The sequence below is a fragment of the Silene latifolia genome, chromosome Y, assembly GCF_048544455.1.
Source record: "Silene latifolia isolate original U9 population chromosome Y, ASM4854445v1, whole genome shotgun sequence".
In the NCBI taxonomy this organism is placed as follows: domain Eukaryota; kingdom Viridiplantae; phylum Streptophyta; class Magnoliopsida; order Caryophyllales; family Caryophyllaceae; genus Silene; species Silene latifolia.
Window position 1 is genome coordinate 37214812 of NC_133538.1, and position 12328 is coordinate 37227139.

Genomic DNA, 12328 nt, shown 5'->3' on the forward strand with positions numbered 1-12328 from the left:
CATATAGAGTATAGACTCTGCATCGTCCTTTAAGTCTGATGGCTGTACGACACCAATAGAGTGGTTACTGGCTAGTACCTCCAGTTATTACTTTAGGGCGTTTGCGGCCCTTGTCTTACTCCCATAATTCTACTGCCTGTGAGGCTGTAATATAGATGTATCGATTTCTCAACCATGATGGGCTATTCAAGTTTGTAAAACTACCAATGAGTTAACCTGGAAGTAAAAAGACAGTGAGGATCCTTTGTTATCTTTCACCGGATTTTCATGGTCCTACAGTGATCTAGATATATGGTCCTGCAAAGGATATGAGATTTTCCATGTATTGCTTTCTTAGATGATATTGTCTATTGTCTTGTTTTCACATTGTGAAACAAAGTTGGTTTTATTCCGTTTCTTTTATTTTTTTCTTTCTCTCCCTCAGAGAGGGTGAGTGTTGTGGTATCAAAGTTGCAAAGTAATGACATCTATGAGCGCCGAAAATTTAGGATGAGGAACATTGAAAATTTAGGACGAGGATCCCTTTTAATGGTAGTTGTTGCTCTGTTGTGAAATGTTGCATCTTCAATGACATAATCTCCAGAAGAAAAGTTTAATCCGTGAAAAAAAAAAATTAATTACCGTAACTCCTAGCGTGGCAAAATTAACCCGATCCGAAAAGGCTGACCCGACACCCGAAAATGACCGGAACTGCCGCACCCGAATTAACCCGACCCGACCCGAAAATGACCCAAGCTTTCATGGACATGTAACAGACCCGACCCGACCAACAAACTCGAAACAGGCCTGTAATTCGAAACAACCCGACCCGACCTAACCCGAAATTTGATAAACCCGAGATGACCCGATCTAAATTGGCCTGACCCGAACCCAACCCGTATTGGGAGCTATTATTCTTAAGACGGGTAGACGTATATAATTACATCTTCACAAATTCTCATTGAAGACGGACACTATCCGTCTTCATCCGTCACAAGTTGAAGACGGATAGTGTCCCTCTCACAAAATACAAATGGATAATGCAAGTGGGGGGAAATGGATACCCTCACTTGGCATTTGCCCTCCCACTTGCATTTTATCAGAGGACTACTATTCATCTTCAGCTTGTGACGAATAGTGGTCGTCTTCAATGAGACGGATTGTTACATCTTAAAGAAGGATTTCCATAATTCTACGTGCTAAATAATTGGAAGTTTGTGCTGTCAAGTTTTAATTGATATTGTCAGAATCAAGTTAAAGAGGACACAAGTTGCACTCCTTTATTGCCTCAGTAAGTAGTTACGCTTAAGCACAATGCCACCTCAATTTTGTAGAGGGTAAATTAGTCTAAAGCACAGAAATCCCGCGGCACAGTTCATACGCTCCGTGGAAAAATCAGCACCCTAATTTTTAATCTGTGTTTGTCACAAAGTATCAACAACCATTTTCCGTCAGAGAAAGTCTAGTTTGTGACTTGACTTAACGGTCCATGTTAGATGCTTACATCTTATTCTTTCTACTCTTATTTTTGTTTGGCCTTCTAACTAAACTCACAATTACTCCCTCAGACCCAGCTAAGTCATTAATCAGTGTTATTTTCTTCCATTTTCTCTTTAATTATGCTATCAACTAAGTTACAGAAGGGTGTTCATCCATGCTCTCCACTGTATATTCCCGTGGTTAAAGTTAACACTTCTTTTCTACTGATCTATTGTCTGATTGTGATTTTTGTTGACTTAATCTGATGTAAGGATGAGAGACAAGGCAAAGTTAAAGCAGATGGATGATAAAAGGGAAAATTAAAATGAGTCATAGTTGGAGGGATTGGAAAAACAGGGGAAAATGGAGGGACATTCAGCTCACTTGCCTTGTTAAGTAAAAACGGAACCACGGAAGCCTTGCTTTTCTTTGACGGGAATTGCCTACTAGTAGTTGTCACTTGTCAGCAAACAAATAAGAAATATTAATACCTTTGGACAAAAAATAAAATTGTTCGTTACTTGTGTGCCAAGTAGTGTACATATTAGGTACCTTCTAACTCGAAAACTCTTATTAGCAAAGAAAAAATCATACATTACAAGGTAGATATATGTAAAATCATGATGATAATAAATTACTTTTATGCGATTTTTTCTTTATTTATTTTATGAATCTTGAGGTTTGGACTGAAGTTCAAGCACATGTGAATATGTGATACCGAAGGAAGACAAGATATAGTTTTCGGGAATTATTTCCCCTCTCATTATTCATTATTCATTAATCAAAATACGAGACGTCAATATATAAACGCAGAGCTCTAACAAACAGGAATGTACAATGTACGATATACACACGTTTCTAGTCGATTAATGATGGTATTTACCATCGCCTGATCAAGACTCAGCAAAGACATTATTTAAGAAGCATTGATTGCTTTTTTCGTGAAGCCAATAAGGTTGCTGACTTTATTGCTTCTATTGGACATTTATGTCCAACTCTTTCGAGGTGGTTTGAAAACCGGTGGCTTCAACTCACCTCACTCATTCGAAAGAATGAGATAGGTTGGTCCTATCCCAAAGGATCAATCTAGTTTTCTTACCTTATCAAAAAAAAAAAAAAAAAAAAAAAGCATTGATTGCTTTTTAGGTGTTCTAATTTGGAAGGTGAAGTGACAAAAGATCACTTGAGAACTTCATATGATGTTGCTTTGTTTAAATCTGCTATTAATTGAGATAATAAGTTTTGTTTGTACTGGTTGTCTGTGAGCTCGTTGTGTGCTAGTACTAGTCCTTGCCCCTACTGCAGTGCCAACCTTGTCCTGGAAAAATGCCAAAATTAGGAAAGTAAGACGATAATCCCATCACATGTTATTATGCTGAGTAGTAATCAGATGTCAAGGCCAAGAGCATAATTCTTATTTAGAACACTAAGTCTATTATTACAGTTATCCTGGGGGGACAGGGAATTTTAATCATTAATTATTCCATCTAGTAGATAATTTGCATATGATTCTACTGTTTTTTTTGGTAGATGGAAATGTATTACCTGTTGTCCTGTTAAAACTGGAATTTGTCATTGTTGATTGAACTGCATTTAATCTCAGTAACTGTATGTGGATCAGCTAGCATTGAATGTCTCATTTGCATTTTAACTTCTGTTCCCATATAGTAAAGAGTACAGACAGTGCATTCATTCATATATATACGTTCTCGACATTTGATTTTTTAACTTTCAGAAGAAGATGAATCTTCGGTATATACTCTTTTATGTTTTAACTGTATATGTACGACCTTGTGCTAAAGTTCACATTTTACGCAAAGCGTTTGATTGAAGTCATAGTATCCAAGGGTAAATTTTAAATCTAGCTGCTGCCCAACTACTCACCATCCTTGGGGTCCCTTATTGAATGCCACCCTTAATAATTTCTTGTACTTGCATTGTTGCTCAGTTTATATATGCAGGGTTCCACTCTTATTCCCAGCAACATAAACTCCTTGTACCTCTTGCTTATCTCCCTTTAACTTGGCTGCTTCTATGGCCTTTTCTCAGCTCATTACCGTGTTTGCTATAGCACTGGCCTTCTCAAGTATTGATTTTACTTTATGCTCTGAAGTCAAGGGTTCAGTATCGTGCACTGACTGCGGTTCCGACTATGATTTCGCTGGTTTGTATATCCCACCTCAGCTGTATTCTGATTCTTTCATACTGTTGAATTATTAGCTCATAGAAGTATATTGTTCATATCAAATAAGTCTACAGTTATGTACTCCGTAGTTGATAGCGAATACATGTTTTGAAATTTTTCTACTGCATTATTTATTTGCAAGGTCATAAAAGTATATAGTTTTAGTAGTTCATCAGTAATTCTATGTTTAAGAATTTTCAGGCCCCAAGACGCTCTTCAGCTTCATAATCTTCTCTTAATTTATGATAGTTGCTGCTGAGTGTCGTTTTTTATTGATAGCATGTTGTGTTTTAAAAGATTACTATTGTGAAATTGTCTTTATTGTTGCATATGGCTCTCAGCTTCTTCAGGTCTCCCGTGCCCCAGTCTAATCGCAAATGTAAACAAATGAATGAGATAGGGAGTAATTTACTCATTATCCGACGCATGGTTAGATATGTTCAACATTGATAAAAGTGTTCATGTGTCTGTTTCGGCTATTTTATGTAACCCCCTCTTATTTATGGCTTAAAAGTTAAAATGAAATATATATCCACGTATCTAATATGCCCAGGTGCATAGGTCTATTCATATTTCGATGTCCAAGTCCTCTAGCAAAATTTACCAGTAGGACGGTATTAGTATATGCTGACATTTCTTACTCATGTTTGCAGGAATCAGAGTGCTAGTAAAGTGTGACCAAGTGAAGAAGCTTTCTGAGGCAATCACTGACAAAAATAGTGATTTCAACCTATTCACCTACTATTCTAACAATCTGGCAAATATTTAATGATATAATTTTTATTACTCTACTGTGTTCCTCCTAGCTCAAATCCTTGATAGTGAGAGGGCTTGATGCACTGTCCCCACAAATATTTTCACTGCATGTTGGTCTATCATTCTGACTGAACTACTATCTTTCGAGTATTAGTTCGATTATCAATAATGAAAAACCTTCATGGCTCGTGTCTTTTGTTGTTTGCGTAGGAAAAAAAAATCCTTGAAACTGAATTTCTTAGAAGCAAAATGATGTGGCGTTTGCTGATGGACACACAGATTTTTGTTTTTCTTTACGGAAATTGCGTAAAACTACCTAATAAGCTATGTTTGATACAAACATAACTTATTTCAAATAACCACCTAATAAGATGTTGGTCTAGGTGAATTGGTAGTCATATGGATACAAACATAATGTTATCTGAAAAGTTTTTTGCTAGAAGGCACCTTAACATTTATACCACCTTGCACGCAAATTTCCAACAGTTTATTTTTTGTCCGAGGTACCTAATTTTTGGGTGCTGATATTTTCACGGGGTCTTTGAACTGAGCCGCGGGATTTAATAACGGCATGACTGAGATACCCTTCCATCCTCCATTTGCAAGTACGAGGTCCTAGGTCCACTTAATTTGTTTTTTGTCGTTCCTGACTTTCTTTCTACTATTGTATGAGTAGATCAAGCACAGAGTAGTGTTCTATTATTTCCTAAATTTTTGCATTTTTGTGTTAACTCAGATCAAACGGGAAGTTTTGCCTATTTTATTAGGCAAATTCTCATTTATAACGGGCATATTTAATAGTTTTGAAAATATTGGTTTCGTTTTTTCAAATTGACCATTAGTACGAGAATTATGATTTGAAAAAAAATCTACTTAAATTTAGAACTCCTGAGTAAAAGAAATAGTAAAGTTTAATCCGTGAAAAAAAAAAATTAATTACCGTAACTCCTAGCGTGGCAAAATTAACCCGATCCGAAAAGGCTGACCCGACACCCGAAAATGACCGGAACTGCCGCACCCGAATTAACCCGACCCGACCCGAAAATGACCCAAGCTTTCATGGACATGTAACAGACCCGACCCGACCAACAAACTCGAAACAGGCCTGTAATTCGAAACAACCCGACCCGACCTAACCCGAAATTTGATAAACCCGAGATGACCCGATCTAAATTGGCCTGACCCGAACCCAACCCGTATTGGGAGCTATTATTCTTAAGACGGGTAGACGTATATAATTACATCTTCACAAATTCTCATTGAAGACGGACACTATCCGTCTTCATCCGTCACAAGTTGAAGACGGATAGTGTCCCTCTCACAAAATACAAATGGATAATGCAAGTGGGGAAATGGATACCTCACTTGATTTGCCTCCCACTTGCATTTTATCGGAGACTACTATTCATCTTCACTCACAGTGACGAATAAATGTGGTCGTCTTGATGAGACGGATTGTTACATCTTAAAGAAGGATTTCCATAATTCTACGTGCTAAATAATTGGAAGTTTGTGCTGTCAAGTTTTAATTGATATTGTCAGAATCAAGTTAAAGAGGACACAAGTTGCACTCCTTTATTGCCTCAGTAAGTAGTTACGCTTAAGCACAATGCCACCTCAATTTTGTAGAGGGTAAATTAGTCTAAAGCACAGAAATCCCGCGGCACAGTTCATACGCTCCGTGGAAAAATCAGCACCCTAATTTTTAATCTGTGTTTGTCACAAAGTATCAACAACCATTTTCCGTCAGAGAAAGTCTAGTTTGTGACTTGACTTAACGGTCCATGTTAGATGCTTACATCTTATTCTTTCTACTCTTATTTTTGTTTGGCCTTCTAACTAAACTCACAATTACTCCCTCAGACCCAGCTAAGTCATTAATCAGTGTTATTTTCTTCCATTTTCTCTTTAATTATGCTATCAACTAAGTTACAGAAGGGTGTTCATCCATGCTCTCCACTGTATATTCCCGTGGTTAAAGTTAACACTTCTTTTCTACTGATCTATTGTCTGATTGTGATTTTTGTTGACTTAATCTGATGTAAGGATGAGAGACAAGGCAAAGTTAAAGCAGATGGATGATAAAAGGGAAAATTAAAATGAGTCATAGTTGGAGGGATTGGAAAAACAGGGGAAAATGGAGGGACATTCAGCTCACTTGCCTTGTTAAGTAAAAACGGAACCACGGAAGCCTTGCTTTTCTTTGACGGGAATTGCCTACTAGTAGTTGTCACTTGTCAGCAAACAAATAAGAAATATTAATACCTTTGGACAAAAAATAAAATTGTTCGTTACTTGTGTGCCAAGTAGTGTACATATTAGGTACCTTCTAACTCGAAAACTCTTATTAGCAAAGAAAAAATCATACATTACAAGGTAGATATATGTAAAATCATGATGATAATAAATTACTTTTATGCGATTTTTTCTTTATTTATTTTATGAATCTTGAGGTTTGGACTGAAGTTCAAGCACATGTGAATATGTGATACCGAAGGAAGACAAGATATAGTTTTCGGGAATTATTTCCCCTCTCATTATTCATTATTCATTAATCAAAATACGAGACGTCAATATATAAACGCAGAGCTCTAACAAACAGGAATGTACAATGTACGATATACACACGTTTCTAGTCTGATTAATGATGGTATTTACCATCGCCTGATCAGCACTCAGCAGCACATTATTTAAGAAGCATTGATTGCTTTTTCGTGAAGCCAATAAGGTTGCTGACTTTATTGCTTCTATTGGACATTTATGTCCAACTCTTTCGAGGTGGTTTGAAAACCGGTGGCTTCAACTCACCTCACTCATTCGAAAGAATGAGATAGGTTGGTCCTATCCCAAAGGATCAATCTAGTTTTCTTACCTTATCAAAAAAAAAAAAAAAAAAAAAAAAAAAAGCATTGATTGCTTTTTAGGTGTTCTAATTTGGAAGGTGAAGTGACAAAAGATCACTTGAGAACTTCATATGATGTTGCTTTGTTTAAATCTGCTATTAATTGAGATAATAAGTTTTGTTTGTACTGGTTGTCTGTGAGCTCGTTGTGTGCTAGTACTAGTCCTTGCCCCTACTGCAGTGCCAACCTTGTCCTGGAAAAATGCCAAAATTAGGAAAGTAAGACGATAATCCCATCACATGTTATTATGCTGAGTAGTAATCAGATGTCAAGGCCAAGAGCATAATTCTTATTTAGAACACTAAGTCTATTATTACAGTTATCCTGGGGGGACAGGGAATTTTAATCATTAATTATTCCATCTAGTAGATAATTTGCATATGATTCTACTGTTTTTTTTGGTAGATGGAAATGTATTACCTGTTGTCCTGTTAAAACTGGAATTTGTCATTGTTGATTGAACTGCATTTAATCTCAGTAACTGTATGTGGATCAGCTAGCATTGAATGTCTCATTTGCATTTTAACTTCTGTTCCCATATAGTAAAGAGTACAGACAGTGCATTCATTCATATATATACGTTCTCGACATTTGATTTTTTAACTTTCAGAAGAAGATGAATCTTCGGTATATACTCTTTTATGTTTTAACTGTATATGTACGACCTTGTGCTAAAGTTCACATTTTACGCAAAGCGTTTGATTGAAGTCATAGTATCCAAGGGTAAATTTTAAATCTAGCTGCTGCCCAACTACTCACCATCCTTGGGGTCCCTTATTGAATGCCACCCTTAATAATTTCTTGTACTTGCATTGTTGCTCAGTTTATATATGCAGGGTTCCACTCTTATTCCCAGCAACATAAACTCCTTGTACCTCTTGCTTATCTCCCTTTAACTTGGCTGCTTCTATGGCCTTTTCTCAGCTCATTACCGTGTTTGCTATAGCACTGGCCTTCTCAAGTATTGATTTTACTTTATGCTCTGAAGTCAAGGGTTCAGTATCGTGCACTGACTGCGGTTCCGACTATGATTTCGCTGGTTTGTATATCCCACCTCAGCTGTATTCTGATTCTTTCATACTGTTGAATTATTAGCTCATAGAAGTATATTGTTCATATCAAATAAGTCTACAGTTATGTACTCCGTAGTTGATAGCGAATACATGTTTTGAAATTTTTCTACTGCATTATTTATTTGCAAGGTCATAAAAGTATATAGTTTTAGTAGTTCATCAGTAATTCTATGTTTAAGAATTTTCAGGCCCCAAGACGCTCTTCAGCTTCATAATCTTCTCTTAATTTATGATAGTTGCTGCTGAGTGTCGTTTTTTATTGATAGCATGTTGTGTTTTAAAAGATTACTATTGTGAAATTGTCTTTATTGTTGCATATGGCTCTCAGCTTCTTCAGGTCTCCCGTGCCCCAGTCTAATCGCAAATGTAAACAAATGAATGAGATAGGGAGTAATTTACTCATTATCCGACGCATGGTTAGATATGTTCAACATTGATAAAAGTGTTCATGTGTCTGTTTCGGCTATTTTATGTAACCCCCTCTTATTTATGGCTTAAAAGTTAAAATGAAATATATATCCACGTATCTAATATGCCCAGGTGCATAGGTCTATTCATATTTCGATGTCCAAGTCCTCTAGCAAAATTTACCAGTAGGACGGTATTAGTATATGCTGACATTTCTTACTCATGTTTGCAGGAATCAGAGTGCTAGTAAAGTGTGACCAAGTGAAGAAGCTTTCTGAGGCAATCACTGACAAAAATAGTGATTTCAAGACTACTCTCCCATCAAGTTCTCCAACCTCGCTAACAGCTACTTCACCAAAATGCTTGGCTAAATTGCTCGGTGGCCCGACCCAACTTTATGCCCTTAAGCAAGATACAATGTCGAAGATTGTTTTGGCAAGAGGTGAAAAGAACGCCTACACTACACGTACCCCTCTCGTCTTCTCCAAATCTTGCCATGGGAAATGTGGATCTCATGACCCAAATATCGATTCATCAATGACCGTTGATCTTCCTATTCCCTCGGAGTGGGGCTTACCACCAACTAGCGATTTCTTTTCTTTCTTTCCTATTATCGGTATACCATGATTATACGTGTACTTTGGTACTCCTTTCGCTACAGGATTTGTGGCCGGGTTTTGTCGCGTGGGAGCTGTTTAAGATATTATGTGTGTACTTTAGTGTTTAATTAGGTTGAAGTTGATCTATGTTGGAAATCTTAATATTAGTACTATTATATTCGCGAAAGTGGTAATTAGGCCCCTTAACTCTGTTCAATTATGAAATTAGGCCCCATAAGTTTTATTTGGAGCAATCAAACCCCTTAAGTTTCACTAAAAGTGAAATTCAACCCCATTTTCATAATTTTCACCAAATTCTTATATTAATATCACTTTTAATACAATTTATCAAATATAAAATATATTTTTTATAATTTTAGAACTTTTATATTTATATTAAATATTGAGAATTATTTTATTTTGAATTTTATAATATATAGACAATTTATTATATATGTATGAATGTTATATAAATTATAAATAATTTACTAAATATGTATGTAAAAGTATTCTTCAATGATTAATAAATTATGTAAAAATTCGTAAAGTTGCAATTAGTAATTTTTAGTTATTTAATAAATTATTTAATACCAATATAAATTGTTTTTAATTAAAATTCTTGTGTAAATTTAAAAAATGGGGTTGAATTTCACTTTTGATGAAACTTAAGGGGCTTGATTGCTCCAAATAAAAGTTATGGGGTCTAATTTCACAATTGATCAGAGTTAAGGGGCCTAATTACCACTTTCGCAATATTATATTGAATAAACAAATGAGAATTTGTGTTTTAACATTATGTATGCAATGTTGCTGTTTTAGGGTTTGTTCAGATTAGAAAGCCGGGTGTAACAGTTTTACACTAAATTAGCCTAAAATCATTCATTAGACATCTCTCTCACTAAAACATGGTATTTAGTAAAAGAAGTTATGAGAAGGTGTTTAGGTAAAATCCATTTTAAAAGATTTTTTTTTTTCTTTTAATGAAAGAAGTTCGAGTCACAAGTACAAAATTGAGGAGTTATTTCCTTTCGATTTCCTTTCCTTTTTCGTCTCCGACTCCCTCAGTTTGGGTATCAAGTAGGAAACAAAATGTTATATTAATATACATAATAATACATGCATGTACTGGGTATCAAGTAGGAAACAAAATGTTATATTAATATACATAATAATACATGCATGTACTAATGGACGTACACTTTATTACTATACAACCAATTGTATAACAAGTATTGTACAACCATATATATTAATCCGAGCTTATGTGTAATTTTTATGAGTTTTATAAGAGTTTATTTTTTATGTTTAAGTTTGTGAGTTCAAAAACTTTACGGCATAGCTCAGATTCTTTTAAACAAAACTCGAAAACTTTAATACACAGCTCGAATTGTACACCGTACAACTGCATGCAACTGGTTGTATAATCTACTAATTGATAATTTACGTACATGCCAATTTTGGGAAGTGATATTCATGTAGTTATAAGGACCTTTCTAATTTATTTGGTAACCACCACTCATAATTACATATGGTTAAGGATAATTCAATCATCATAAAAGCTTGAAATGATGATTAGTTAAAACAAATAATGAAATTTAGTGTGAGTGTGATTGCTTGATAATCCTGTTTGAACTAAGCTGAATAACTTTTTTTTTTTTTTTTGTTTGTTAAAATACAAAGAGATTGCTTAAGCTATGGACTGAGCTATAGCATGAGCAATCCTATTAAGACGACGTGGACAATGACTCAATGAGAAACAGTGACATAAACAAACAAGAGACATAATAGAACTTAAAACTGATGATGCGTCATGATTTACGTCGCCACACCCATTAAGCTGGAGCACAAGGTTCAGGCAATCAGAAGTAGCATCGATGTGCCGATGTCCTTGAGCAATAGCCTCGTCACACGCATACTTAAGAGCCATAGCTTCAGCCTGAAAAGACGATTGAGCCCAAAAGGAGGATCGACCCATATGAATTATATCCCCACGATCATTCTCGAAATAACCATCCAAATCGCTTGAAGAGTAGGCTTCCATGAAGCATCACATTTAATACGGATATGAGTAGAGCAGATCTTTTGGCCAATAATGCAGAGAGGAAAATGATTACGAAGAAGTTAAGAGTCTTCCACAACATCAAGGCTAATTGGCTGGGATGCCGGAATTGTTTTCCGTCGTTCCGTTTCCACTTGAATATTACTATTTGCATATATGGTTATGACAGTAAAGATGCTGTAATAATCAATAGGAATACCTTGAAAGATTAGCTTATTTCTGAAGCACCAAATATGCCACAAGGTACTAACAAAGAACGAAATAGAGGAAATCGAGTTTGGAAACCGACGGAAATAGGTCAACCAATTAATAATCCATTGTTGAATGGTGACACTACTGCCCACATTGGATCGAAGACCTAAAGGGGAACCAGCCCAAATGCGAGATGCTGATGGACAATCTCGGAAGAGATGGGTCAAAGATTCAATACTGGCCTGAGAATTACAAACAGAGCAACAGTCCAATCCAGATTGCGGCTTTGAGCTTCTTCACCACAGGGTAAGGAGTTGGAGAGCAGCTTCCAGAGAAAAAGTTTCCATTTGTTAATAATGGGAAGCCGCCATAAAACCTTACTACAGAATGCTATAGTCGAAGGTGCCATTCTGGTCCTATCCTTTAAAGTGGATTTTTCAAGCCACAGCTTGGAAAAAGCAACAGCGTAACCACTCTTACTAGAGTATTTACCATTAGGCGTTAGATTCCAAAACAAGAAATCATCTTTGTCTTCTGATGGTAAAGCAATAGCACAAACCAATGGCGCAATAGTTGGACCACAAATATTTAGCACAGCATCATAATTCCAATGGCCAGAGACTAATTGAAGCAAAGAGACTTCCTGTAGTGGCTTTTGTTGAAGATCAGCAGTAGATAAGGGGAGTAGCTGTGCC

The 12328-nt window shown here is 36.0% G+C and overlaps 1 protein-coding gene and 1 long non-coding RNA gene across 2 annotated transcripts; both read left to right on the forward strand.

Moving 5' to 3' along the window:
• The first annotated feature begins 2641 nt into the window (after nt 1-2641).
• On the forward strand, nt 2642-4586 carry LOC141626900 (uncharacterized). Its single transcript, XR_012536467.1, has 2 exons — nt 2642-3622; nt 4297-4586. It is a non-coding gene; the product is annotated as an uncharacterized LOC141626900 (long non-coding RNA).
• Nucleotides 4587-8133: 3547 nt separating this feature from the next.
• LOC141634489 (uncharacterized) lies at nt 8134-9604 on the forward strand. The gene is made up of 2 exons (XM_074446645.1): nt 8134-8341; nt 9016-9604. The coding sequence occupies exons 1-2, from the start codon at nt 8212-8214 to the stop codon at nt 9408-9410; spliced, it is 525 nt and encodes a 174-aa protein (XP_074302746.1). The 5' UTR covers nt 8134-8211; the 3' UTR covers nt 9411-9604.
• The last annotated feature ends 2724 nt before the right edge of the window (nt 9605-12328 follow it).

What these genes read in the sequence shown, in the direction of transcription:
- LOC141634489 (XM_074446645.1), top strand. Translation starts at nt 8,212, where the DNA reads ATGGCCTTTTCTCAGCTCATTACCGTGTTTGCTATAGCACTGGCCTTC. An exon ending in TTCCGACTATGATTTCGCTG is followed by an intron (nt 8,342 to 9,015) that starts GTTTGTATATCC and finishes TCATGTTTGCAG; the next exon opens with GAATCAGAGTGCTAGTAAAG.